This window comes from Pan troglodytes, chromosome 20, assembly GCF_028858775.2.
Source record: "Pan troglodytes isolate AG18354 chromosome 20, NHGRI_mPanTro3-v2.0_pri, whole genome shotgun sequence".
Taxonomy (NCBI): Eukaryota; Metazoa; Chordata; class Mammalia; order Primates; family Hominidae; genus Pan; species Pan troglodytes.
The window spans coordinates 48,337,429-48,364,186 of record NC_072418.2 but is presented as its reverse complement, the minus strand read 5'-3'; the positions used below and the strand labels follow the sequence as shown (position 1 = coordinate 48,364,186).

Below are 26,758 nucleotides of genomic sequence, written 5' to 3'. Positions count from 1 at the left end.
ACTCCCGATCTGCAGGAAAAACGGGAAAATTTCAACGTGTGCAGAGCAGAAAACCGAGGAAGAAGTCTTTTTCCGAAAAATGTATTCCCGAAAGCCGCTGATTCGCTGTATTGCTGGAGTCAGAGGCCCGTCGGGTACCGATGGGTCGCCCCCATCGTCTGTCCAATATGGTTTGTTGCAACGCCTCCTTAAAGGGGCAGCCACACTGCTCTTCCTAAGCCTTAAAGAGACAGGACGGTCGATTGGTCTGAAATTCTTGAAGAGACAGGTAAGAATCCTAGTTAGTAGGGCTGTGCTTTCTGTGTTAAATGTCTTCTGGGGAGGCCCAGATGCCTCAGAAGTTCAGAACTTGACTGGGAGAAGCGGGAAAATGGAGAAATAGGGGCAATCCGTCCGGAAGGCGTGAAGTTCCAGCCAGGGGCGGGGCTTCTGGACTCCGGGGGAGCGGGAAACATAGGGGGAGGAGCTTGTGGTTCTCGAGGGCGGAGCCTCGGACCCAGGAGCCCCACACGCGTGGAGTGGTGCTGGGCACGGTGTAGCGTTTGTGGATCAAATGGGACTTGTAGATGCCCTCGGGGGTTTAGTCTCATGCGTGGGAAACCTCGATGACTTTCAGGAAGGGACCTGATCGGCGACTCCTCCCTGCCCCAGGGAGCGTGTAAACAGCGGCACGTGGACGCAGATTTGGGGGACGCACCCACTTCCCTTCCCACTGGGGCCGCCCCGCGTTGGGCGGCGGTTGGAGCCGCGGGACGGTGGCTAGACAGGGTGACCCGACTGCATTCCTGGCCAGTGTGTCAGCGCCACTTCCCGCCCCCTCTGCCAAGATTTAGGATCCTACTCCAGAATTGGGGCACCCCTTCTCCCCAGGTGGGAGAGGCTTTCCAGAGCGGAGGGAGGGTCAAGGGGAAGGGGAAATGTTTCCCCTATCCAGGATCTCCAGACGGTTTCCTTCGCGTGGGCGAGAGAGACACCGGGGTGCAGCCCCTGCGGGCTCCAGGACTACAATTCCCACAGGACCCGAGGCAAAGAGTCGCCCGAGGTCGGTCGCGGAGGCTGCTGGGGGTTGTAGTCCAAACTAAGATTTTGAACTCTTGCTGGGACATCCTTTGAAGATCCAACCCGCACTTTTTATCGTCGGGGAGATTCGGGCTCAGAGACCCTGGGGGATACTGATCAGGAAAGGGGATACTGCGCCTGAAGGGGTGGGGCAAGGGCTCAGGAGTCAGTCTCCAGCCACAGCGAGGCAGGCGTCTCGGCTCTTCTGTATCTCCCTGGCCTGGTCGCTCTCGGCTTCTGGGCCTCGCCCTTCCTGTCTGTGAAATGGACTCTGGGTGAATCCAAATGGGATCGTCTCGGGCTACGTCCTGTCCCTCCGGGACTACAAGTCCCAAGGTGCTCGAGGCGACCTTGGCTCCCCCTCCCCTCCGGGACCCGCCTCCCTCCAGCCCAAGTCACGTCGTCTAACCTGTTCCTAGCTCCTGCCCCGCCCCGTTCTCCGCTCCCCAAGCCGGAGCCCGAGCCGGAGGAAGCCCCCAGGTGCCAGGATCTGCCCGGATCCGTGAGTTTCACCCTCCTGGGGACCAGAGGCCCTGAAAAAGCCCAACACCCGCGTCCCTGGGAGGATTGGGAGGGGACTCGGACGCCAGGTCCCAGGGCGGAATTTGGGGCGCGCCGACACCTGGATCCTTAGAAGGAAACTCCGTTGCCTGTTTTACTGGAGGGAGGGAAAGCGGGTTCGGATGCCTGAATTCTTGGAATGGAGGGATTCGACCCCTTCATCCCGGGGAGACGTTGGAGCTGGAATTCCTGAGTCCCTCGAACTGGGGGGCTCTAGGAAGCCGAGTCTTTGGGTAGTATAGGGGTTCGAATCCCCGAGTCTTGGTCAGAAATGGGAGGCTCAGACTGGTGGGGCTCAGGGTGGAATGGGTGACCACCCTGCCAGCCTCAAGCTGCTGTCTCGACCGATCTTCTAGGTCTCTGAGCAGAATTAAGGGTGGGGCAGGGATAGTGGAGCCTGGGTTCCTGAAGTGGAGCAGGACAGGTACCCGGGGTCCCGGGGTCCCTCCAGAGGCTGTGTCCCGGCTCTCCCCCGACTTTTCGGCTCGGGGATGGGGGCGGGGTAGGAGAGAAAACACCGAGGCAGATCTCCAACCTCCTCTGTGCCGCTGAGCGAACCCAACATGTCATTAACCTGGGCGTCAGACCTGCCTAACCAGAGAAGGGACATCCGCCCTAGGGCACCCCCTGGCGGAGGTGGGCTCCCCTATTGCCTTATGGGGTGGGAAACAGCTGGGTTTGCAGAGGTAGTTCTAGAACCCAGGGCAGAATTCCGGAAAGCGGCTATTGGATTCTGGGAGGTTTGCATAGCCGGGCATTTAACCATTACACGGAGAGGAAGGGGTAAACTGAGGCTTGGAGCTCACACAGGCAGTAGAGTTTGTGGGGTCAGGATTCTGCCTCCTCTTTCTTCTGTGCTCTCTGGGGGACGGGATTCCATCCGCCCCCGCCAGATTTTCTGACTAACCTTCTGCCTCAGGGCTCCTTGCCCTGACCCTGAGGTGAGAAATGTCACCTCCACGCCCATCTGTCTGACCTGGGGTATTGTGGGAGATAAGGAAGGGACAGAGGCTAATTCTGGAGGTGTCTGTCTGTCCTTGAGGCGGGGGGAGGGCAGGACCAGGCACCTCCCTCTGTCTATCTCCCCGTTCTCTCCACCCCCATGCGTCCTAAGAAGGGGGATTAAAAACAGAATGGGGGAGGCGGGCATCTGATGAGAGAGGAGTGTTTCCCAATGTCTGGGCTTGAAGGGCATTTGATGATAACCTGAAATGAAATTAAAAATAATAACCGTGGCTGCCAAAACAGGGCTCTGGGTGTACCAAGCTCAGAGCTGGTAGGTAGGTAGGTAGGAAAGCTCGCATTGTCTAGAGGAATCTTGGGTGACTGAGAGGTCTCCCTTTGAATAAGGTTTGCTGACCCCAGGGAAGGACTCCTCATTACGAGTGGAGAAACGGAGGCTGGAGAGTGGATATTGCCCACACCCTGGGCTTTTGCCAGCTTCTGTCTGGAATCTTCCAGGGCTCTCCCAGCCCTCCCGTCCCTAAGTGACTGAAGGTGATCACTGGCCAGACTCAGGAATGTACAGGGGAAATTTAGGACTCTGAGAGGCAAGGGCTCAGGAAGTTGAGACCCTGGGTGTCAAAACTCAGGGCTTGTATGATCTCAGAAAGAGTTGAAAGGGCCCTTTTAGGGGAAAAAAAAATTACATTGAGTCTGGACCCCTCACTCTGTTGCCAGACCCTGTGTTATTATAATGAACAGCCAAGGACATCTGGTAATTATGAATCCTGTATGTGTGAACTTTATTTCACGCACCGCATTGTTCTAATCACGGCTTATAAATTATGTCACTCCATCCTCATACCCCTTTGAGGCGAAGGTATTAATTCTTCCCATGGTCCACATGAGGAAACAGGCACAGAGAAGCTAAATAACAAGCCCAAGTAGAGGCTTAGAGCAAGAAAGGCCCTAGCCCATTCCATAGACGTCCACAAAGGGGGAAACCGAGTCCCAGAGACTGTGGAGCCTCTCCAGATTCAGTGTGACCCGACAGGGCTGTAGGAGTCCAGCCTGGGTGTTCCCAGCTCAGTCTGGCTCTCTGACCCGGTTCCTACTGAAGATGACTCCTCCAGGAAGTCCACAGGATCCTTAGCCCTAAAGAACCTGGCTGGGGTGCAGAGGAGGCCAGGGAAGGAGAGCCAGGGGTGGAGCGGAGAGAGGAGCCCAGGGGAGAGTACCTGCGGCTGGACCAGAGCCCGCGGGAGAGCTCGGAGCTAGAGCTGGAGGGGAGCACATGGGAGAGGACTCGGAGGCAGAGGTCAGGGGCAGAGGCCTGGGAACAGACACACGGCCCGCGCCACCCCCGCGCCCCGCCCTTGTACCCCGCCCGGCCCAGCTCCCTTGCCGCGGGATGTACAGCACCTGCCCGGGCCCGCTGCGCATTCCCCGGGCCTGAGCTCAGGCGCAGTCCGCCCTCCTGGCGGGGGTCCGGGCGTGACCGCCCCCTGGTGGCTCCGACGTCCCCACCGCCTGTCCCCGCGACAGCCCCACACCCAGGGTTGGCATTTCCTGAGAGCCAGAGAATGTCAGCATGGAATCTGAGAATCTTGGAAATTTGGGGATCATGGCGCCGTGGCTCACGCCTGTAGTCCCAATACTTTGGGAGATCGAGCTGGGGAGGATCCCATGAGGCTAGGAGTTCGAGATCAGCCTAACCACAGGCGCGAGAGAGACTAAATCTCTACCAAAAGAAAAATAAAAGAGTCACTTACAGCTGGCATTGGAGGCTGCACAGACTTGCTCATTTATCTATTTTAACAGTTAACAAAGTATTGTTTGTGTATCTCTGAAATTCTAAATGCCCGAGTTTTTATTCCTGTAGTCTCTTCTTCCTGAGGCCTCAATTCTCAGAGCTCTGAATTCTTCCTGCACCTTCTGACCAGGTGGATTCTTACAGTAGTCCTATGAGGTGAACTTTTATCCCCATATTATGGATTAGGAGACTGAGGTACTGTGGTCAGGTTTGGACGGTGGTGCTGCCAGATTTGATGATTTTATTTTATTTTTTTTTAAGAAATGGGGTCTCATTGTGTTGGCCATGTTGGTCTTGAACTCCTGGCCTCAAGTGATCCTCCCCCCTCGGCCTCCCAAAGTGCAAGGATTACAGGCAGAAGCTACCATGCCCGGCCCTCAGATTTGAATTTTTGAAGTCTGACTTCTTACTCATGCTTTTACCAGCCGCACTATACCATCCATCTAGACTTCCAGAGCAGTGCAACCCTGGGTTAGGTAGAATGTGGTACAGAAAGACTCAGAATTCTGGGTTAGACAAATTGGAGAATTCTAGAATGTTCCAAAGATAGAATCTTGGACTCAGAACTTTCCAACAATAGGCTCTTTAGCTGAGGGGTTTAGGCTCTGTAGAACTTTAGTTACAGTCCTAAGGTCCTTACAGTTTGAAAGTCTGGGGCTCATAGAGATTAAAGGGGCCTTTCAGAATAGCTGGTTTGGCCAGGTGTGGTGGCTCATGCCTGTAATCTCAGCACTTTGGGAGGCTGAGGCGGGAGGATTGCTTGAGCCCAGGAGTTCAAAACCAGCCTGAGCAACAAAGTGAGACCCCTGTCTCTACAAATTTTTTTTTTTTTTTTTTTGGGACGGAGTCTCGCTCTGTCTCCGAGGCTGGAGTGCAGTGGCGCGATCTCGGCTCTCTGAAAGCTCCGCCTCCCTGGTTCACGCCATTCTCCTGCCTCAGCCTCCCGAGTAGCTGGGACTACAGGCGCCCGCCACCACGCCCAGCTAATTTTTTTGTATTTTTTAGTAGAGACAGGGTTTCACCGTGTTAGCCAGGATGGTCTCGATCTCCTGACCTCGTGATCCGCCCGCCTTAGCCTCCCAAAGTGTACAAAATGTTTTTAAAAAATTAGCTGGGCGTGGTGGCGCAAGGCTATACCTATAGTCTCAGCTACTCAGGAGGCTGAGGTGGGAGGACCACTTGAGCTGGGAGGTCAAGAGGCTGTAGTGAGTCACAATTGTAGCCTGGGTTACAGAGCGAGACCCTATCTCAAAAAAAAAAAAAAAAAAAAAAAGGTGATTTGCCTTCTTCTTTGATGTTGGGGAGACTGAGGCCCAGGGAGTGGAGAGGACTCAACGCCCAAGGTCACACACTCCCTGTTCATCCAAATGAGCCGCCAGCCTGAACAGGTTCTGTTCCTTCGACTTCCCAGACAGAGGCGGGTATCAGCATGCCCCAGCCTGCCCTGCTGCCTATACTGCCAGAGCTAAGTGGTCGATACAGCAGGGAGGTGGCAGAGCTGGTGGGTGTGGTGGCTGGCATGGGGATAGGGATGGTGCTGGCCTGACCGGTTCCTAGTGGCCTAGCTCCCTCCCACTGGGCCAGTGACCACAGCTGCCCCTCCACCCCTGGCCACCTCCCTGTTCCTCTTGCTAACAATGGGTCAGTGACAGCCAGACCTCCACTGAATGGGGACCCTAGGGAAAGGAAGCTGAGCAGTCGCTTCCCTCTAGGACCCCTCTAATCTGGTAGAGATGACCCAGAATAAGTTAGATGCGGGTGTGAAACCGATTACTACCGACTTCTTGCAGGGTGACCTTGAACATATGTTTCTGAGCCATGCTTTCTTGCCTGCTAGGGTGGTTTTGACCATCGAATGAAGCTTTCGGTGCACGGCATTTCTCACCACTCTAGAAGGGAGTGGCCCCTCAATTAATTTTTTTTTTTAAATAGAGCCTTGCTCTGTCACCCAAGCTGCAGTGCAGTGACACAATCTATGCTCACTGCAACCTGTGCCTCCCAGGTTCAAGTGAGCCTTGCGCCTCAGCCTCCTGAGTAGCTGGGATTACAGGCACATGCCACCATGCCCAGCTAACTTTTGTATTTTTTTGTAGAGACGGGGTTTCACCATATTGGCCAGGCTGGTCTCCTGGCTTCAAGCGATCCATCCACCTCGGCCTCCCAAAGTGCTCGGGTTACAGGAGTGAACCACCGCGCCTGGCTGGTTATTGTTGTTGTTGTTTTAAACATACTTATTTATTTATTTGTTTGTTTTAAGACGGAGTCTCGCACTGTCGCCCAGGCTGGAGTGCAGTGGCGCCATCTCCGCTCAGTTCAAGCTCCACCTCCCGGGTTCACGCCGTTCTCCTGCCTCCGCGCCCGGAGGATATTGTTTTTACTACATTTACTACATTATACCCCAAGCAGTAGGCATGGGTTCTAGTACACAGCAGACAGCAGAATTATTATTAAAAAACAAAAACAAGGCCGGGCGCGGTGGCTCACGCCTGTAATCCCAGCACTTTGGGAGGCCGAGGCGGATGGATCACGAGGTCAGGAGATCGAGACCATCCTGGCTGACACGGTGAAACCCCGTCTCTACTAAAAATACAAAAATTTAGCCAGGCATGGTGGCAGGCGCCTGTAGTCCCAGCTACTCGGGAGGCTGAGACAGGAGAATGGCGTGAACCCTGGAGGCGGAGCTTGCAGTGAGCCGAGATCGCGCCACTGCACTCCAGCCTGGGCGAAAATGCGAGACACCATCTCAAAAACAAACAAACAAACAAAAACAGGATCTAGCACAGTGCGTCCTGGTCCCTAGTAAACATTCAGTAATTCATAGTTATTCCATCCTATGTTTACCGGCACATTGTAGGTGATCAATAGATAATTGTTCAAGGAGTGATTCAGGTCTTAGGACTGCGATAAAGAGATGGACACGGCCGGGCGCGGAGACTCACTCCTGTAATCCCAGAACTACAAAAATTAGCCGGGCATAATGGCGCGCGCTTGTAGTCCCAGCTAGGCAGATTTGCTTGAACCCGGGAGGCGGAGGTTGCAGTGAGCCAAGATTGCGTCATTGCACTCCCGCCTGGGCCACAGAGCGAGACTCTGTCTCACACACACACACACACACACAAAAAAAAAAGAAAGAGAAAGTGAATTCCGAAGGTTTTAGACTGGGTTTGGACTTCTCCGTGGCGCATGGACTTGGCTTTGGAGGAGTTGGCATTTCCCAGCTGGGGAGGTGAAAGGGTAAAGGGCTTCCAGGGGAAGGAACTGAGTTGAGGCGTTGTCCCGCTCCTGACGGCGTCTGACTCCCTGAGGGCGGGGTCTACAGGGGCGGGGTCTTAGCCAGCTCCCTCCCTCCCCACCATGCAGGCGCCCGCTCCGGCCGGCACCATGGACAGCGAGGCATTCCAGAGCGCGCGGGACTTTCTGGACATGAACTTCCAGTGTAAGCTGGAGTAGGGGGCGGGGCTGGCGAGGCGGGGCCCTCGGCAGCGGGTGAGGGGTGCTGAGGCCGGCCCCTGCCAGGAGGCCGGGTCCTTACCTCCACTCCCACCTCCCCAGCGCTGGCCATGAAACACATGGATCTGAAGCAGATGGAGCTGGACACGGCGGCGGCCAAGGTGGATGAACTGACCAAGCAGCTGGAGTCACTGTGGTCAGACTCTCCCGCGCCTCCTGGCCCGCAGGCCGGACCCCCTTCTAGGGTAAGCCTGGTTCCCATCTTGATCTCCAAAGCCAGCCTCTCGCCACAGTCCAGACCAGAGGCCTGGATTTCAGGCAAAATTGCCCCATATAGTTATGCAGGTTGTGGGCTCTTCAAGGGAACTTGAAAAAAGGGGACCAGGCCAGGCGCAATGGCTCAGACCTGGAATCCCAGCACTTTGGAAGGCGAGGTGAGAGAATTGCTTGAGCCTAAGAGTTTGAGACCAGCCTCTACAAATGATTTTTTAAAAATCTGGCTGGGCGCGGTGGTTCACGCCTGTAATCTCAACACTTTCAGAGGCAGGCGGATCACTTGAGGTCAGGAGTTTAAGACCAGCCTGGCTAACATGGTGAAACCCTGTCTCTACTAAAAATACAGAAGTTAGCCAGGTGTGGTGGTGCATACCTGTAATCCCAGCTACTTGGGAGGCTGAAGTGGGAGGATCACACTAAGCCAGGGAGGTTGAGGCTGCAATGAGCCGAGATAGAAAAGAAAGAAAGAAAGAAAGAGAGAGAAAGCAAGCAAGCAGGGAGGGAGGGAGGGAAGGAGAGAGAGAAAGGAAGGAAGGAGAGAGAGAGGAAAGAAAGAAAAGAAAGAAAGAAAGAAAAGAAAGAGAGAGAGAAAGAAAGAAAGAGAAAAGAGGGGACCAGTGGAAGTGGACATCTAACGGGACCCTCAGAAGGAAAGAGGTGTTTACCTAAGCGGCATAAAGGTGACATAGAGTAATGGGCTAGCCACAGTGCTGATTCAGGGCTGTCTCCCCACCACTCCTCACCTGGGCTCTCTGTGCCTGAATTTCCATGGCCGGTCGGCCTCCTCTGGGTTGACCTCCAGTGATCTCTCTTGACACCCCCGCCCACACACCAACCCTTCCACTTATGTCTCCTTTGATCCATCCCTCAATACCCTGGCCTCCCCACAGCCGCCCCGGTACAGCTCCAGCTCGATCCCTGAGCCCTTCGGCAGCCGAGGGTCCCCCCGGAAGGCGGCCGCCGACGGCGCAGACACCCCGTTCGGACGATCAGAGAGTGCCCCAACACTGCACCCCTACAGCCCGCTGTCCCCCAAGGGCCGGCCGTCGTCGCCGCGCACCCCGCTCTACCTGCAGCCGGACGCCTACGGCAGCCTGGACCGCGCGACCTCGCCCCGGCCCCGCGCCTTCGATGGCGCAGGCAGCTCCCTCGGCCGTGCGCCCTCCCCGCGTCCCGGGCCAGGCCCGCTCCGCCAGCAGGGTCCCCCCACGCCTTTCGACTTCCTGGGCCGCGCAGGCTCCCCCCGCGGCAGCCCCCTGGCGGAGGGGCCCCAGGCCTTCTTCCCCGAGCGCGGGCCGTCACCGCGCCCCCCTGCCACAGCCTACGACGCGCCAGCGTCCGCCTTCGGGAGCTCCCTGCTAGGGTCCGGCGGCAGCGCATTCGCCCCGCCTCTGCGCGCGCAAGGTGAACCCAGGGGCCCCTCGCGGGGCCTTTGACTCGCGGGGTCAAAGCGGGCGGGATCCGGGGCTCGCCACCCCTCCCGTCTCATCCTCCCTGGAAACTTCTCCCCAGACGACCTGACCCTGCGCCGGCGGCCCCCGAAAGCCTGGAACGAGTCTGACCTGGACGTGGCGTACGAGAAGAAGCCTTCGCAGACAGCGAGCTATGAACGTGAGTGGTGGAGGCCCGGGGAGTGGAGGACCCGGAGGAGAGGCAGCCCCACAGACCCTAATGATTCCCGCCCCGCAGGCCTGGACGTCTTCGCGAGGCCTGCCTCGCCGAGCCTGCAGCTGTTGCCTTGGAGGGAGAGCAGCCTGGATGGACTGGGGGGCACCGGCAAGGTGAGGAGGCGACGCCTGGGGAGGAGAGGCTGGGGAAGGTCGAGGAGTGGGGTCGGGGAGCGGGGTCAAGGCCAGTCTCCCCCTCGGGGCTGCGATCTGGGTCTCGGCGCCCTTTCCCACGCTCTCCCTTCACTGTGCTGGGTTTCTGCTCCTTCCTCACCCTTTCTTCTCCCTCACTCCCAGGGCTTCCCTCACCTCCTCTCCCTTCTCGTCTTTTGTCTTTACCTCCCCTCCACCTTCCCTCTCTCACCCGATCCCCTTCTCCCTTCCCTCTTCCCCAGGACAACCTCACCAGCGCCACCCTGCCGCGCAATTACAAGGTCTCTCCTCTGGCCAGCGACCGGCGTTCAGACGCGGGCAGCTACCGGCGCTCGCTGGGCTCCGCGGGGCCGTCGGGCACTTTGCCTCGCAGCTGGCAGCCCGTCAGCCGCATCCCCATGCCCCCCTCCAGCCCCCAGCCCCGCGGGGCCCCGCGCCAGCGTCCCATCCCCCTCAGCATGATCTTCAAGCTGCAGAACGCCTTCTGGGAGCACGGGGCCAGCCGCGCCATGCTCCCTGGGTCCCCCCTCTTCACCCGAGCACCCCCGCCTAAGCTGCAGCCCCAACCACAACCACAGCCCCAGCCACAATCACAACCACAGCCCCAGCTGCCCCCACAGCCCCAGCCCCAACCCCAAACCCCTACCCCAGCCCCCCAGCATCCCCAACAGACATGGCCCCCTGTGAACGAAGGTGAGTCAGCAATGAGGGCCCTAGAGGACTGGGTGAAGGGAGGACAAATGGCAGGGGGACCAGACCAGCCCTGGGAGGTGGGGAGATCACAGCCAAATGCCTCTTTACAAGCACTGTCCCTGCTGAGAGCTAGGCCAGGTGAGTTTGGGAATTTGGGTAGGAGCCAGGGATAGCTCAAAGGTTAAGTGTGGACCCTGAAGCCAGACTGCCTGGTTCCACACTGTGTGACCTTGGGCAAGTCACTTAACCTCACTGGGCCTCAATTTTCTTGAGTGTAAAAGGGAAATAATGGGCCGGGCACAGTGGCTCATGCCTGTAATCCCAGCACTTTGGGAGGCCGAGGCGGGCGGATCACAAAGTCAGAAGTTCGAGACCAGCCTGGCCAATATGAAACCCCATCTCTACTAAAAATACAAAAATTAGCCAGGCGTGGTGGCGGGCACCTGTAGTCCCAGCTACTTGGGAGGCTGAGGCAGGAGAATCACCTGGACCCGGGAGGCGGAGGTTGCAGTGAGCCAAGATTGCACCACTGCAGTCCATCCTGGGCGACAGGGGGAGACTCTGCCTCAAAAAAAAAAAAAAAAAAAAAAAAGGCAAATAATGATAGAATCGATCTTATTGACATATGTTATTAAATTCATATAAAGCCTTTAAAACAGCACCTGATGGGCCAGGTGCAGTTGCTCACACCTGTAATCCCAGCACTTTGGGAGGCCGAGGTGGGCAGATCACTTGAGGTCAGGAGTTCAAGACCAGCCTGGACAACATGATGAAATCCCATCTCTATCAAAAATTAAAAAATAAAAATAAAAAATTAGCTGGGCATGGTGGCTCACCACTGTAGTCCTAGCTACTCAGCTTGAGCCAAGGAGGCGGAGGTGGCAGTGAGCCAAGATCATGCCACTGCACTCCAGCACAGGTGACAGGGTGAGACTCTGTCTCAAAAATAAATAAATAAATAGGATCTGATACATAGTAAGCTATCAATAGCTACCATATTAGCCAGGCACCGTGGCTCACCCTTGTAATCCTAGCAGTTTGGTGGGCTAATGCAGACAGGATTGCTTGAGCTCTGGAGTTCAAGACCAGCCTGGGCAACATAGTGAAACTAAAATAGCCTTTACTAAAAATAAAAGTACAAAAAATCTGCCGGGCATGGTAGTGGGTGCCTGTAGTCCCAGCTACTCAGGATGCTGAGGTGGGAGGATCATTTAAGCCTGGGAGATCCAGGCTGCAGTGAGCTGTGATAGCGCCACTGCACTCCAGCCTGGGTGACAGAGTGAGACCCAGTCTCAAATAAATAGCTACCATATTAGTTATAATAATTTATTAATATTTTGAGGTGTGAGATCAGTGAGTTAAGCAGATGGGCTGGAGTCTCTCTTCACTGCTAACTTGCTGTGTGACTGAAGATAAATTACTTGTCTGAAACTCTGTTTCCCGTCTGTGAAGAGAGATTAATAATATCTACCCTATAGAACTGTGACAGGGATTCAATGAAATAATGCGTATGTGTGTGTGTTTTGGGGTTTATTTATTTATTTATTTTTGAGACAGAGTTTCACTCTTTTTTTTTGAGACAGAGTCTCGCTTTTTCTCCCAGGTTGGAGTGCAGTGGTGCTTGCTCACTGCAAGCTCCGCCTCCCGGGTTCACGCCATTCTCCTGCCTCAGCCTCCTGAGTGGCTGGGACTACAGGTGCCCACCACCACCCCCAGCTAATTTTTGTATTTTTAGTAGAGACGGGGTTTCATCATGTTAGCCAGGATGGTCTCGATCTCCTGACCTCATGATCTGCCCACCTCGGCCTCCCAAAGTGCTGGGATTACAGGCGTGAGCCACCGTGCCCAGCCAAGATGGAGTTTCACTCTTCTTGCCCAGGCTGGAATGCAGTGGTGAGGTTTCAGCTCACTGCATCCTATACCTCCCAGGTTCAAGCGATTCTCCTACCTCAGCTTCCCAAGTAGCTGGGGTTACAGGCATGCACCACCACACCCAACTAATTTTTTGTATTTTTAGTAGAGACGAGGTTTTGCCATGTTGGCCAGGCTGGTCTCGAACCCCTGACCTCAGGTGATCCACCCACCTCAGCCTCCCAGAGTGCTGGGATTACAGGCATGAGCCACCATGCCCAGCCGTGTGTGTGTGTGTATTATTTATATGTATATGCATACTATATAAAAATATATACACACTATATATATAAAGTGTGTGTGTGTTTGTGTGTGTGTGTATATATATATATATATATATATTTTGAGATGAAATCTCACTCTTTTGCCCAGGCTGGAGTGCAGTGGTGCAGTGGTGCAATCTCGGCTCACTGCAACCTCCGCCTCCTGGGTTCAAGCGATTCCTGTGCCTCAGCCTCCTGAGTAGCTGGGATTACAGGCATGTGCCACCACGCCCAGCTAATTTTTTTTTTTTTTTGTATTTTTAGTAGAGACAAGGTTTTACCATGTTGGCCAGGCTGGTCTCAAACTCCTGATCTCAAGAGATCTGCCTGCCTCGGCCTCCCAAAGTTCTGGGATTACAGGTGTGAGCCACTCGACTCAGCCAATAATGCATATTTTTATTTCCACCTGCTTTACTGTCAGAGTGAGTAAGACAGAGAAGAAATCATTAAACACCAGGATTCTACTTCCTGCTGGAGTTTTCTGCCTGAGATGTTAGGAGAGGAAATTCTCAGGATCTCAGAAAATCACATCTATCACGGTTGGTAGAAGTAGATTCTAGAGTCAGTCAGAACTGAGTTCAAGTCCCAACTGCATGGCTTTGGGCAACTGACTTGTCCTCTCTGAAGCCCAGATTCCCTTTCGGTAATGTGGAGATGGCAATGTATCTACCTCACAAAGCAGTGGTGAGATTACAATAAGGTAGGCATGTAAAGCGCCAGGCACATACTAACTGCTCAATAAATGGGAGGCATCATAATTGTATATTATTCACAGCCCAAGGAAAGTGTAGCCCAGAGAGGGCAAGGAACTTCCCTGAGGTCACACAGAAAATCATGTGCTGGTTGTATGCCCTGGAAGTTGTGGAGAGGGAGTGTTGGGTATCTCCTGGGGACCTGTCCTCTGATGGGTTCTTGTTCCGGCTAGGACCCCCCAAACCCCCCACCGAGCTGGAGCCTGAGCCAGAGATAGAGGGGCTGCTGACACCAGTGCTGGAGGCTGGCGATGTGGATGAAGGCCCTGTAGCAAGGCCTCTCAGCCCCACGAGGCTGCAGCCAGCACTGCCACCGGAGGCACAGTCGGTGCCCGAGCTGGAGGAGGTGGCACGGGTGTTGGCGGAAATTCCCCGGCCCCTCAAACGCAGGGGCTCCATGGAGCAGGCCCCTGCTGTGGCCCTGCCCCCTACCCACAAGAAACAGTACCAGCAGATCATCAGCCGCCTCTTCCATCGTCATGGGGGGCCAGGGCCCGGGGGGCCGGAGCCAGAGCTGTCCCCCATCACTGAGGGATCTGAGGCCAGGGCAGGGCCCCCTGCTCCTGCCCCACCAGCTCCCATTCCACCCCCGGCCCTGTCCCAGAGCAGCCCACCAGAGCAGCCGCAGAGCATGGTAAGTAATACAGGAGGAAACCGGGGTATGTTTGCTACATGAATCCAGGAGCTGTAGCAAAGAGCCCCCCAAATATAGTGGCTTAGATGAGATCGAAGTTTTCTCCTCTTTTGAGTAGAAGTCCAAGAGTTTGCAGCCCAGGACTGTAGGCACCTCACTGGAGTCAGGACCCAGGCTCTATCTACCTGGGGCTCTGCCATCCATCGGGGAGTAAGCCTGCCTTCATGGTCCTAGATGGCTGTCACCAAGTCTGCCCTCCAGCCAGGAAGAGAGAAAGAAGAAGAGAAAGTGCCCTTTCCTGTTTCAGGCAGAACCTGGGAGTTCCACACATCACTCTGCCTGCTCCCACTGGCCAGGAGCCTCATTGCAATGGGATGCTGGGAAATGTAGTCTTTAGGATAGCTGTGTGTGAATATATGGAGGGCCATCTGGGAGTCTTGGCCACATAGAGATGTTCTCTGCTCCTTCTCTCCAATAACCTGTGCCTGTGCCCTGCCCCGGGCATTCCTTCAGCAATCTCGAGTCATACACCTGGACATGACTGAGTCTTGGCACAACAGTGGGTTCATTCTGGGACTGAGAAGTCTTGCCTGAATCAAAGCAGTCACCCTCTCTTCTCTCCCTCTCTGTCTCTGTGTCTCTTGTGTCTGCTCTGCTCTCTCCTCTATTTTTTTTTTTTTCCAGGCAGAGTCTTGCTCCATCACTCAGGCTGGAGTGCAGTGGCTTGACCTCGGCTCACTGCAACCTCCGCCTCCCAGGTTCAAGCCATCCTCCCGCTTTAGCTTCCCAAGTAGCTGGGATTATAAGTGTGTGCCACCACTCCTGGCTAATTTTTGTATTTTTAGTAGAGATGAGGTTTCACCATGTTGGCCAGGCTGGTCTCAAACTCCTGACTTCAAATGATCCACCTGCCTCAGCCTCCCAAAGTGCTGCGATTAGAGGCATGAGCCACTGTTCCTGGCTTTGCTCTCTCCTCTTATAAAATAGTGAGTCTCGGCCGGGCGCGGTGGCTCACGCCTGTAATCCCAGCACTTTGGGAGGCCGAGGTGGGTGGATCATGAGGTCAGAGGTTCAAGTCCAGCCTGACCAACATGGTGAAACCCCCTCTCTACTAAAAAAATACAAAAATTAGCCCGGAGCGGTGGCGCGTGCCTGTAATTCTGTAGCAGGACGAGCCACAGACAAAACTCCTCAGACACCGGATTAAAGAAGGAAGAGGTTTTTATTCGGCCGGGAGCATCAGCGTCTTAAGAGCCGAGCTCCCCGAAAAAGAAATTCCTAGCACTTTTAAGGGCTTACAACGCTAAGGGGTCCACGTGAAAGGGCCATGATAGATCAAGTAAGCGTGAGGAACGTGACTGGGGGCTACAGACATCAGCTAACAGAACAAAACGTTTTACAGTGCTTTCTCATACAATGTCTGGAATTTACAGATAACACCAGCAGTTTTGGTCAGGGGTTAATATTATTATTATTTTAACCACCAGGACCAGGTGGTGGCGCCAAGGTCATCTAGCTATTTATCGTACTTCTGTTTTTTTTCCAACGTTTTGCTTTCTCCCTTTTTTTCCTGTCTTATAAACTAGGGAAAAGGGGAGGTGGGGGAGAAGCTGGGAAGGACAACAGGAGAAGTGGTGGTCTCATTCCAATCCCAGCTACTCAGGAGGCTGAGGCAAGAGAATCGCTTAAACCCGGAAGGCGGAGGTTGCAGTGAGCCAAGACTGCACCACTGCACTCCAGCCTGGGCGACAGAGCAAGACTCCATCTCTAAATAAATAAATAAATAGGCCGGGCGTGGTGGTTCACGCCTGTAATCCCAGCATTTTGGGAGGCCGAGGCGGGCGGATCACGAAGTCAGGAGATAAGACCATCCTGGCTAACATGGTGAAACCCCGTCTCTACTAAAAATACAAAAATTAGCTGGGGGTGGTGGCGGGCGCCTGTAGTCCCAGCTGCTCTGGAGGCTGAGGCAGGAGAATGGCGTGAACCCGGGAGGCGGAGCTTGCGGTGAGCTGAGATCGCGCCACTGCACTCCAGCCTGGGTGACAGAGCAAGATTCCGTCTCAAAAAATAAAAATAAATAAATAAATAAATAAATAAAAAGTGAGTCTCGGCTGGGTGCGGGACTCCACCTCCTGGGTTAAAGTGATTCTCCTGCGTCCGTCTCCCAAGTAGCTGGGATTACAGGCATATGCCACCACGCTTGGCTAATTTTTGTATTTTTGGTAGAGACGGGGTTTCACTGTGTTGGCTAGGCTGGTCTTGAACTCCTGACCTCAAGTGATCTGCCCGCCCTGGCCTCCCAAAGTGCTGGGATTACAGGTGTGAGCCACCACACCCGGCCAACATTAAATACATTAATATAGTGCTTAGCATAATACCTGGCACATAACTGTTAACTGCTCTTACTGTTGTCACCATTGGACCAGGGGATGGTCTCCTGCTGATCTTGGTCCCTGCATCTTGACTGGGAAGAGGGTTGTAGCCACATGGAACAGTCCTGAACACTCCGTGTGCGTAGACAGCGGGAAGAGATCACTTCTCAGAGAAGTAGGGGTCAGGTGGACCCCCCCAAATGCCTATTCCTAGGCCCTCCTGAAAGTAAAGGCAAGGAACCTTGAGGCTCAGGATTTTGAAATCAAGAGGGGATGAATAACAGCATGTTGAAATGGCTGAGCATCCCATTGTAGAATCACAGAGTCCTGGCCACAGAGAAACTTAAAAAATCATAGAATGTAAGAATCAAACGCAAGTGTCACCGTCTTAGAATAGTAACATTTTAGAGCCCTAGAGCATTTAAAGGTTTGAACAGGATCTTAGAATTATAAAGTTAGGCCGGGCACGGTGGCTCATGCCTGTAATCCCAGCACCTTGGGAGGCCGAGGCGGGTGGATCACTTGAGGTCAGGAGTTCAAGACTAGCCTGGCCAACATGGTGAAACACCATCTCTGCTAAAAATACAAAAATTAGCTGGGCCTGGTGGCGCATGCCTGTAATCCCAGCTACTCGGGAGGCTCAGGCAGGAGAATTGCTTGAACCTAGGAGACAGAGGCTGCAGTGAGCCGAGATTGCGCCACTGCACTCCAGCCTGGGCAACAGAGAGAAACTCTGTCTCAAAATAAAATAAAATAAAAGGAATCTCTTCTCTTAAAAAAAAAGAATTATAAAGTTAGTATCATGGACTGATTATCACTGATTCTTGAAGTCACCAAATCTGACAATTAAAGATGCTCATATTTTGAATTATAAAATCACAAATTCATGCACTGATATGTTGTAATGGAGGGTTATTATTATCGAGACAGAGTCTCACTCTGTTGCCCAGGCTGGAGTGCAGTGGCAAGATCATGGCTCACTGCAGCCTCCACCTACTGGGCTCAATTGATCCTCATGCCTCAGCCTCCCCTATGGCTGGGACTGCAGGCATGCACCACCACTCCCAGATAATATTTAACATTTTTTGTAGAGACAGTTCTCATTATGTTGTCCAGGCTGGTCTCAAACCAGGCATGAGCCACTGTGCCCAGCTGAGATTTATACTTTAAATTTACACGTTCCACTATAGAGAAATACACCAACACCATAGAGAGCTTGGGGAAAATAAATAAAAATAGAAGAAAGAGGACAAAATCACACCACTCACAGAGAACCATCATTAACATTTTGAATATTTCCTTCTAGTCTTTTTTTTTTTTTCTTTTTTGAGATGGAGTCTCACTCTGTCACCCAGGCTGGAGTGCGATGGTGCCATCTCAGCTCACTATAACTGTGCCTCCTGGGTTCAAGTGTTCTCATGCCACGGCCTCCTGAGTAGCTGGGATTACAGGCGTGCGCCACCATGGCCAGCTAATTTTTGTATTTTTAGTAGAGACAGGGTTTCACCATGTTGGCCAGGCTGGTCTTGAACTCCTGCCTGACCTCAGGTGATCCACTCTCCTCAGCCTCCCAAAGTGCTGAGATTACACACATGAGCCACCGCACCCAGCCATTTCCTTCTAGTCTTTTAAAATGAAATTCTAGGTCAGGCACGATGGCTTACACCTGTAATCCCAGCACTTTGGGAGGCCGAGGTGGGCGGATCACGAGGTCAGGAGAACAAGACCGTCCTGGCTAACACGGTGAAACCCCATCTTTACTAAAAATGCAAAATAGCCAGGCGTGGTGGTGGGCACCTGTAGTCCCAGCTACTTGGCAGGCTGAGGCAGGAGAATGGCCTGAACCCGGGAGGCGGAGCTTGCAGTGAGCTGAGATCGCGCCACTGCACTCCAGCCTGGGCGACAGAGCGAGACTCTGTCTCAAGAAAACCAACAAAAAAAAGAAATTCTAACAGAAAAATATTAAAGTTCTCCATCATAGATTCTTGGGATTCCAAAGTCCTGGCCCCTCAGCAATTTGAAATAGCACAGCCTAGCATTTCTGCAATCACAACATATTGGAAACTTGAAATAACTGAGCATCTGGGAATTTTGGATTCAGTGGCTGTTGGGATCTCTGAATTCCAGAATCTTAAAATCACTGAAACTCTGGAAACAGCAAAGACCAGAATCACAAATGCTATGCACTCACACACTTGGAATAAATAAATGCATTTTTTTTTCTTTTGAGACTGGGTCTCACTCTGTTGCCCAGGCTAGAGTGCAGTGGCATGATCATGGCTCACTGAAGCCTCCTTCTCTTCCATTCAAGTAATCCTCCTGCCTCAGCCTCCCAAGTAGCTGGGACGACGGGTGTGCACCACCATGTCAGGCTAATTTTTTATTTTTTGTAGAGACTGGGTCTCACTATATTGCCCAAGCTGTTCTCGAACTCCTGGGCTCAAGTGATCCTCCCACCTCAGCCTCCCAAAGTGCTAGGATTACAGACATGAGCCACCTCGCCCAGCCCAGAATAAATGAATCTTACAGGAGGAAAATTAAAAATAAGAAAGCCCATGAGGCTGGGCACAGTGGCTCACACCTGTAATCCTTGCACTTTGGGAGGCTGAGGTGGGTGGATCACCTGAGGTCAGGAGTTCGAGACCAGCCTGGACAACATGACAAAACCCTGTCTCTACTAAAAATATGAAAATTAGCCAGGCATAGTGGCGCATGCCTGTAATCCCAGCTACTCAGGAGGCTGAGGCAGGAGAATTGCTTGAACCTGGGGGATGGAGGTTGCAGTGAGCTGAGATCACACCACTGCACTGCACTCCAGCCTGGGTGACAGAGCGAGACTCCGTCTCAAAAAAAAAAAAAAAAAAAAAAAGAGAAAAAGAAAAGGAAAACACAAGGAATAATAAAATGCTCAAATTCCAAACATCCGGAATGAACACACCTGGTAACATTTTGTCATGTGTGTCTCATTGCATTCATTATTAACAAAAGAAATGTGAGACTGTGTGTGAATTGCATAACTGGCTTCCACAATCATTGTTTTGAACTGATAGAATTACTTTGCCACCAATCCCATGGCCCCCCAGCTTTCTCTCAAGTTTCAGGGCCCAAGATTCTCAAATCACAGGATTCCCTGTCTATGGCAGGGAACTGGAGGCTCTACGAGGAGATCGAAGGCACCCCCTCACCCCATCCCGAGGGAATCCCAGTTCTATCCCTGTCTAGATGGGTGCCACAAGTCCCTGGACCTCTGTTTCCTACTCTAGATCATGGATATACTAACAATCCCTCCAAGTCGCTGACCTCTGCGCCCTGTCCCCCAGGAGATGCGCTCTGTGCTGCGGAAGGCGGGCTCCCCGCGCAAGGCCCGCCGCGCGCGCCTCAACCCTCTGGTGCTCCTCCTGGACGCGGCGCTGACCGGGGAGCTGGAGGTGGTGCAGCAGGCGGTGAAGGAGGTGAGCGCTGCTGAGCGGGAGGTGGGCGCGGCGGGGGCATCGCAGATGCCAGCCGCGGGACTGAGTCTTCCCCCTCCCCCGGTGCACTCAGATGAACGACCCGAGCCAGCCCAACGAGGAGGGCATCACTGCCTTGCACAACGCCATCTGCGGCGCCAACTACTCCATCGTGGATTTCCTCATCACCGCGGGTGCCAATGTCAACTCCCCCGACAGCCACGGCTGGTGAGCCCCGACCCGCGCGGTGGGCTGGGTCCCCCGTGGGCGGACGCGCAGCCTCTCACGCATCGTTCCCCGCAACCCCCCACCCCCACGCCTAGGACACCCTTGCACTGCGCGGCGTCGTGCAACGACACAGTCATCTGCATGGCGCTGGTGCAGCACGGCGCTGCAATCTTCGCCACCACGCTCAGCGACGGCGCCACCGCCTTCGAGAAGTGCGACCCTTACCGCGAGGGTTATGCTGACTGCGCCACCTACCTGGCAGGTGCGAGGCAGGGCTGCTGGCGCCTGGGTACCTGGCGGGTGCGCAGGAGCGGGGAGGGGAGCAACTACCCCCTACTAGGGAGAGAAGGGTATGGGGGCTGTACCAACCACTTGGCAGGATTGCCGAGGAGGAGGATGAGGGATGGACCACTTGCGGGGGTGGGGGGACTATGCCCTCCTAAGGGAAAAGGGGACATGGAGGCTGTGCTATGCGAGCTGGACACCTTTGGGGAGGAGAGTGGCTGTGAAGATTGGTCTGCTCACCTTTCACATCTTCAAGGGTGAGGAGCTGAACGTTTCAACCCTGCCATCTACCTGGCATAGGGCTCTGGGCAGGTGGGCTCTGCCACTTGTGGGAGAGGCATTGCCACACCCCTGGCAGGTGAGCAGGCTACAGCTGCCAGAAAGGGGCTTGTAGGAAGACACAAGGCTGTACCCTATCTCTCCAGGGGGCAGGCTACATCACCTAGTTCCCCGACGGGCAGGGCGAAGTAGGCTGTGCCACGGGGATTGTGCACAGGGTCATTTCACACCTGGAGGAGCCAGTTGTATCTCGGTGTGGGCAAGGAACTTCACGGAGAGTTGGAGTGAGGCAGGTCCTAGGACTTATGGGTGAGACAGAGGGTTATATATTTGAAAGGTGAGCCTGGTCAGGCTACAGGACATTGTAGAGACCCCCTGTCTCTACAAATATTTATTTATTATTATTTTTGAGACAGAGTCTCACTGTCACCCAGGCTGGAGTGCAGTGGCTCAATCTCGGCTCACTGCAACCTCCACTTCCTGGATTCAAGCAATTCTCTGCCTCAGCCTCTTGAGTAGCTGGAACTACAGGTGCTCACCACCATGCCCGACTCATTTTTTTGTATTTTTAGTACAGATGGGGTTTTGCGGTGTTGCCCAGGCTGGTCCCGAACTCTTGAGCTCAGGCAATCTGCCCACCTTGGCCTCCCAAAGTGCTAAGATTCAGGTGTGAGCCACCACACCTGACCTCTACGAAATATTTATTTATTTTTATTTATTTATTTTTTGAGACAGAGTCTTGCTCTGTCACCCAGGCTGGAATGCAATGGCACCATAGCCCACTATAACCTCTGCCTCCTCGGTGAAAGCGATTCTCCTGCCTCAGGCTCCCGAGTAACTGGGATTACAGGCAAGGGCCCCACGTCCCGCTAACTCTTTTTTTTTTTTTTTTTTTTGTATTTTTAGTAGAGACGGGGTTTTGCCATGTTGGCCAGGCTGGTCTCGAACCCCTGACCTCAGTGGATCCACCTGCCTTGGCCTCCCAAAGTGCTGTGATTATAGGTGTGAGCCACTGTGCCCGGCCTACAAAATATTTAATAATAACATAAAGAATTAGGAGGAGGCTGAGGCAGGAGGATTGCTTGAATCTGGAAGTTCGAGGCTGCAGTAAGCTTGATCTCACCACTGCACTCCCGCAGCCTGGGTGGCAGAGTGAGACCTTGTCTGAAAAAAAAAAAAAAGAAAAGAAAAGAAAAAGAAAGCCAGGCGCGGTGGCTCATGCCTGTAATCCTAGCACTTTGGGAGGCTCGAGGCGGGCGGATTGCATGAGCTCAGGATTTCCAAACCAGCCTGGGCAACACGGTGAAACCCCGTCTCTATTAAAAATATAAAAAAATTTAGCCGGGTGTAGCGGCGTGGGCCTGTAGTCCCAGCTACTTTGGAGGCTGAGGCAGGAGAATTGCTGGAACCCGGGAGGCGGAGGTTGCAGTGAGCCGAAATCGCGCCACTGCACTCCAGCCTGGGCGACAGAGCAAGACTCCGTCTCCAAAAAGAAAAGAAAAGAAAAGAAAAGAAAAGAAAAGAAAAGAAAAGAGGCAGATGAGCCAACTTAAAGGACCCTATCATTCAAGGAAGGTGCGAATCTTTCTTAGAGACTGTACCACTTAAGCTAAGCGCCAGGGTAGGGCAAAAGACTGGACCTCTAGGGTTGACACGGGGATTCAGCAATGTACAAGAAGGAAATGAGGGCCGAGCCAGGTGGCTCACGCCTGTAATCCCAGCACTTTGGGAGGCCGAGGCGGGTGGATCACTTGAGGTCAGGAGTTTGATACCAGCCTGACCAACATGGTGAAACCCCGTCTCTACTAAAGACACAAAAATTGGCCAGGCATGGTGGCGCACACCTGTAATCCCAGCTACTTGGAAGGCTGAGGCAGGAGAATGGCTCGAACTCGGGAGGCGGAGGTTGCAGTGAGACCTCACCATTGCACTCCTGCCTGGGCGACAAGAGCGAAATTCCATCTCAAAAAAAAAAAAAAAAAAAAAAAAAAGGCCGGGCGTGGTGGCTCACGCCTGTAATCCCAGCACTTTGGGAGGCCAAGGTGGGCGGATCACGAGGTCAGGAGATCGAGACCATCCTGGCTAACACGGTGAAACCCTGACTCTACTAAAAATACCAAAAATTAGCCAGGCGTGGTGGCGGGCGCCTGTAGTCCCAGCTACTCGGGAGGCTGAGGCAGGAGAATAGTGTGAACCCGGGAGGCGGAAGTTGCAGTGAGCCGAGATCGTGCCACTGCACTCCAGCCTGGGCGACAGAGCGAGACTCTGTCTCAAAAAAAAAAAAAGAAAAGAAAAGAAATGGGAGCCTCTGACCTTGCCTCGGGAGTGGGTGGCCCACTGGCATGCCTCCCCCAGTTTCCTCGAACGCTCAAAGACTGCCAGTCCTGGCATCTGACTCCAGCTCCGGTTCCCATCCACAGCCATGGGCACACACAACATTTCAGGTGGTTGCTGGGACAGGCGCCAAATTCCAGGGTCTGTCCTGGACCCCACGTGGCCCCTGTTCCTGGACCCCCTGGGCCAGGCTCTCACCTTCCCCTCCGTGGCATGTTTCAGACGTCGAGCAGAGTATGGGGCTGATGAACAGCGGGGCAGTGTACGCTCTCTGGGACTACAGCGCCGAGTTCGGGGACGAGCTGTCCTTCCGCGAGGGCGAGTCGGTCACCGTGCTGCGGAGGGACGGGCCGGAGGAGACCGACTGGTGGTGGGCCGCGCTGCACGGCCAGGAGGGCTACGTGCCGCGGAACTACTTCGGGGTGAGCCCAGGGGAGAAGTCATGGGGACCTCCCGACAGTTGGGGGTTGGGGAAAAGGGGGATCCCACAGGAAAAAGAAGAGGCAACAGGAACAAACCGTTATATTGGGAGAGGGAGGTCAGAAAAGCTCATTATTGCTCATGGGGAGGAGACGAAAAGTCCGTTATATTTAATAGTAATGTCGGGGGTAAGGGTCCCTTATAGTTAGGGGAGTAGGTGAGGAAAAGCCCTTTATTTTATTTTTAAATTTCTATTTTTTTTATTTTTATTTTTATTTTATTTATTTATTTCTGAAACGGAGTCTCGCTCTGTCGCCCAGGCTGGAGTGCAATGGCGCCATCTGTGCTCACTGCAACCTCGGCCCCCCCCCCCACCCGGGCTCAACCAGTTCTCCTGCCTGGGATTACAGGGGCCCACCACCACCACGCCCGGCTACTTTTTGTATTTTTAGTAGAGACGGGGTTTCACCATGTTGGCCAGGCTGGTTTTGATCTACTGACCTCAAATGATCCACCTGCCTTGGTCTCCCAAAGTGCTGGGATTACAGGCATGAGCCACCGCACCCGGCCAATTTGTATTTATTTATTTGAGATGGAGTCTTGCTTTGTCACCCAGACTGGAGTGCAGTGATAAGATGTGGACTCACTGCAACCTCTGCCTCCCGGGCTCAAGTGATCCTCCCTCCTTGGCCTCCAGAGTAGCTGGGATGACAGGCGCATGCCACCACGCACGGCTAATTTTTTTTTTTTTTTTTTTTTTTTGTATTTTTTGTAGACAGGGTTTCATCACGTTGGCCAGGCTGGTCTTGAACTCCTGACCTCAGGTGACCTGCCCGCCTCAGCCTCCCAAAATCCTGGGATTACAGGCATGTGCCACCGCACCTGGCTGGAAGCGCCCTTTATAAAGCTGTCAGGATGTAGGGTGCTCGCCAGTACTGCCTTACTAGTTATTTGATTGGTTTCTGCTCAATCCAATGTTTTTATTATCATCCCTGGTTGTATTGGTGGAGAGGTTAAAGAATAATCCATTTTAGCCAAGGGAAGCGACGAAGAAGAATCTCATTTTAATGATGGTGGGTGGGTTACAGAATTGTAGATTAAGGCTGGGAGAGGGCAAAAGACTGGACCTCTAGGGCTGACACAGGGATTCAGCAATGTACAAGAAGGAAGTGGAGGGACCGGCCAGGTGGCTCACACCTGTAATCCCAGCACTTTGGGAGGCCAAGGCGGGCGGATCTCCTGAGGTCAGGAGTTCGAGACCAGCCTGGCCAACATGGTGAAACTCCATCTCTACTAAAAATAAAAAAAAAAAAAGTTAGCCGGGTGTGGTGGCGGGTGCCTGTAATCCCAGCTTATCAGGAGGCTGACACAGGAGAATCGCTTAAGCCTGGGAGATTGATCCTGCAGTGAGCCCTGATGGTGCCACTGCACTCCAGCCTGGGTGACAATAAAAATATATGTTATATATAAATATATAATATATAAATATATAATATATTTATATATATAATATAACAGATGGAGAGGAAGCTTTCATTACACTGCATTGGGCAGAATGAGGAAAAATCCATTAATAAAATTACAGTGTAACTGAGGAAAATTCTCTATTAGGGTTAGGGGAGAAGGCAAGGAAGATTCCGTTACATTCCTGAGAGGGGAGATTTTTTTATTTTGGTTTTTTTTTTTTTCTGTGTGTGTGTGTGTGTGTGTTTTGTTTTTTGAGACACAGCTTCAGCTGTGTCGCCCAGGCTGGAGTGCAGTGGCGCGATCTTGGCTCACTGCAGCCTCCACCTCCCGGATTCAAGTGATTCTCCTGCCTCAGCCTCCCAAGTAGCTGGGATTACAGGCATGCACCACCACGCCCAGCTAATTTTTTGTGTTTTTAGTAGAGACAGGGTCTCGTCATGTTGCCCAGGCTTGTCTTGAACTCCTGAGCTCAGGTCATCCACCCACCTCGGCCTCCCAAACTGCTGGGATTATAGGTGTAACCCACTGCTCCCGGCCCTGAGAGAGGAGATTTTTTAAATATGGAGGTGGGACCCAAAAAGACAACCAAGGTGTTAGAGAGAGGTGGGCTTCTCCTTATGGCAGTTAGGAGACACTGGAAATATTCCATTTCATCAGTGGAGGCTCTGATTGGAAGGTTCCATCTGGTTCTTGGAGGTGACACAGAACTTGGATTCTGGAGCAGTCTGGGAGGTGCTGAGAGGTCCCCTTAGGAAGGGGTGGGAGGATAGAGACAGGCAGCGGATTTGCATGTGGGATGAGGAGGTGGGAGCTCCTGATGTCTGAAGATCCTGTCTCTCCCCAGCTGTTCCCCAGGGTGAAGCCTCAAAGGAGTAAAGTCTAGCAGGATAGAAGGAGGTTTCTGAGGCTGACAGAAACAAGCATTCCTGCCTTCCCTCCAGACCTCTCCCTCTGTTTTTTGCTGCCTTTATCTGCATCCCTCACCCTGCTGGTGGTGGTCCTTGCCACCGGTTCTCTGTTCTCCCGGAAGTCCAGGGAAGAAGGAGGGCCCCAGCCTTAAATTTAGTAATCTGCCTTAGCCTTGGGAGGTCTGGGAAGGGCTGGAAATCACTGGGGACAGGAAACCACTTCCTTTTGCCAAATCAGATCCCGTCCAAAGTGCCTCCCATGCCTACCACCATCATCACATCCCCCAGCAAGCCAGCCACCTGCCCAGCCGGGCCTGGGATGGGCCACCACACCACTGGATATTCCTGGGAGTCACTGCTGACACCACCTCTCCCAGCAGTCTTGGGGTCTGGGTGGGAAACATTGGTCTCTACCAGGATCCCTGCCCCACCTCTCCCCAATTAAGTGCCTTCACACAGCACTGGTTTAATGTTTATAAACAAAATAGGGAAACTTTCCTTATAAATAAAAGTAGTTTGCACAGAAATTGACTTTCTTCTCTTTTGATTCTGTTTTGACTCAATACATGCTCATCATGGTGGTTATGATTTTTGGCAAAGCAGTCTGAAAGTAGCCCTTTCTTCTTCTTCTTCTTCTTTTTTTTTTTTTTTTTTTTTTTTTGATCTCACTCTAGTGCCCAGGCTGGGGTACGATAGCGCAATCTCAGCTCACTGCAACCTCTGCCTCCTGAGTTCAAGCGATTCCCCTGCCTCAGCCTCCTGAGTAGCTGGGATTACAGGCATCTGCCACCCCACCTGGCTAATTTTTGTATTTTCAGTAGAGACGGGGTTTCACCATG

The 26,758-nt window shown here is 53.3% G+C and overlaps 1 protein-coding gene across 3 annotated transcripts; it reads left to right on the top strand.

Annotated features, from left to right (window-relative positions):
- The first annotated feature begins 79 nt into the window (after positions 1-79).
- On the top strand, positions 80-26,446 carry PPP1R13L (protein phosphatase 1 regulatory subunit 13 like). 3 transcript variants are annotated; one of them, XM_054672887.2, is made up of 14 exons: positions 207-268; positions 1,479-1,561; positions 7,736-7,811; positions 7,928-8,070; positions 8,992-9,505; positions 9,614-9,712; positions 9,791-9,882; positions 10,164-10,614; positions 13,714-14,174; positions 19,870-20,001; positions 20,093-20,226; positions 20,322-20,488; positions 23,347-23,546; positions 25,856-26,446. In XM_054672887.2, the coding sequence occupies exons 3-14, from the start codon at positions 7,757-7,759 to the stop codon at positions 25,892-25,894; spliced, it is 2,487 nt and encodes an 828-aa protein (XP_054528862.1). In that variant the 5' UTR covers positions 207-268; positions 1,479-1,561; positions 7,736-7,756; the 3' UTR covers positions 25,895-26,446. The 3 variants fall into 3 exon arrangements, with proteins under 3 accessions (XP_512747.4, XP_054528862.1, XP_009434111.1); XM_512747.8 differs by lacking the exon at positions 1,479-1,561 and having other exon boundaries at positions 80-268; XM_009435836.5 differs by lacking the exon at positions 207-268 and having other exon boundaries at positions 1,443-1,561.
- The last annotated feature ends 312 nt before the right edge of the window (positions 26,447-26,758 follow it).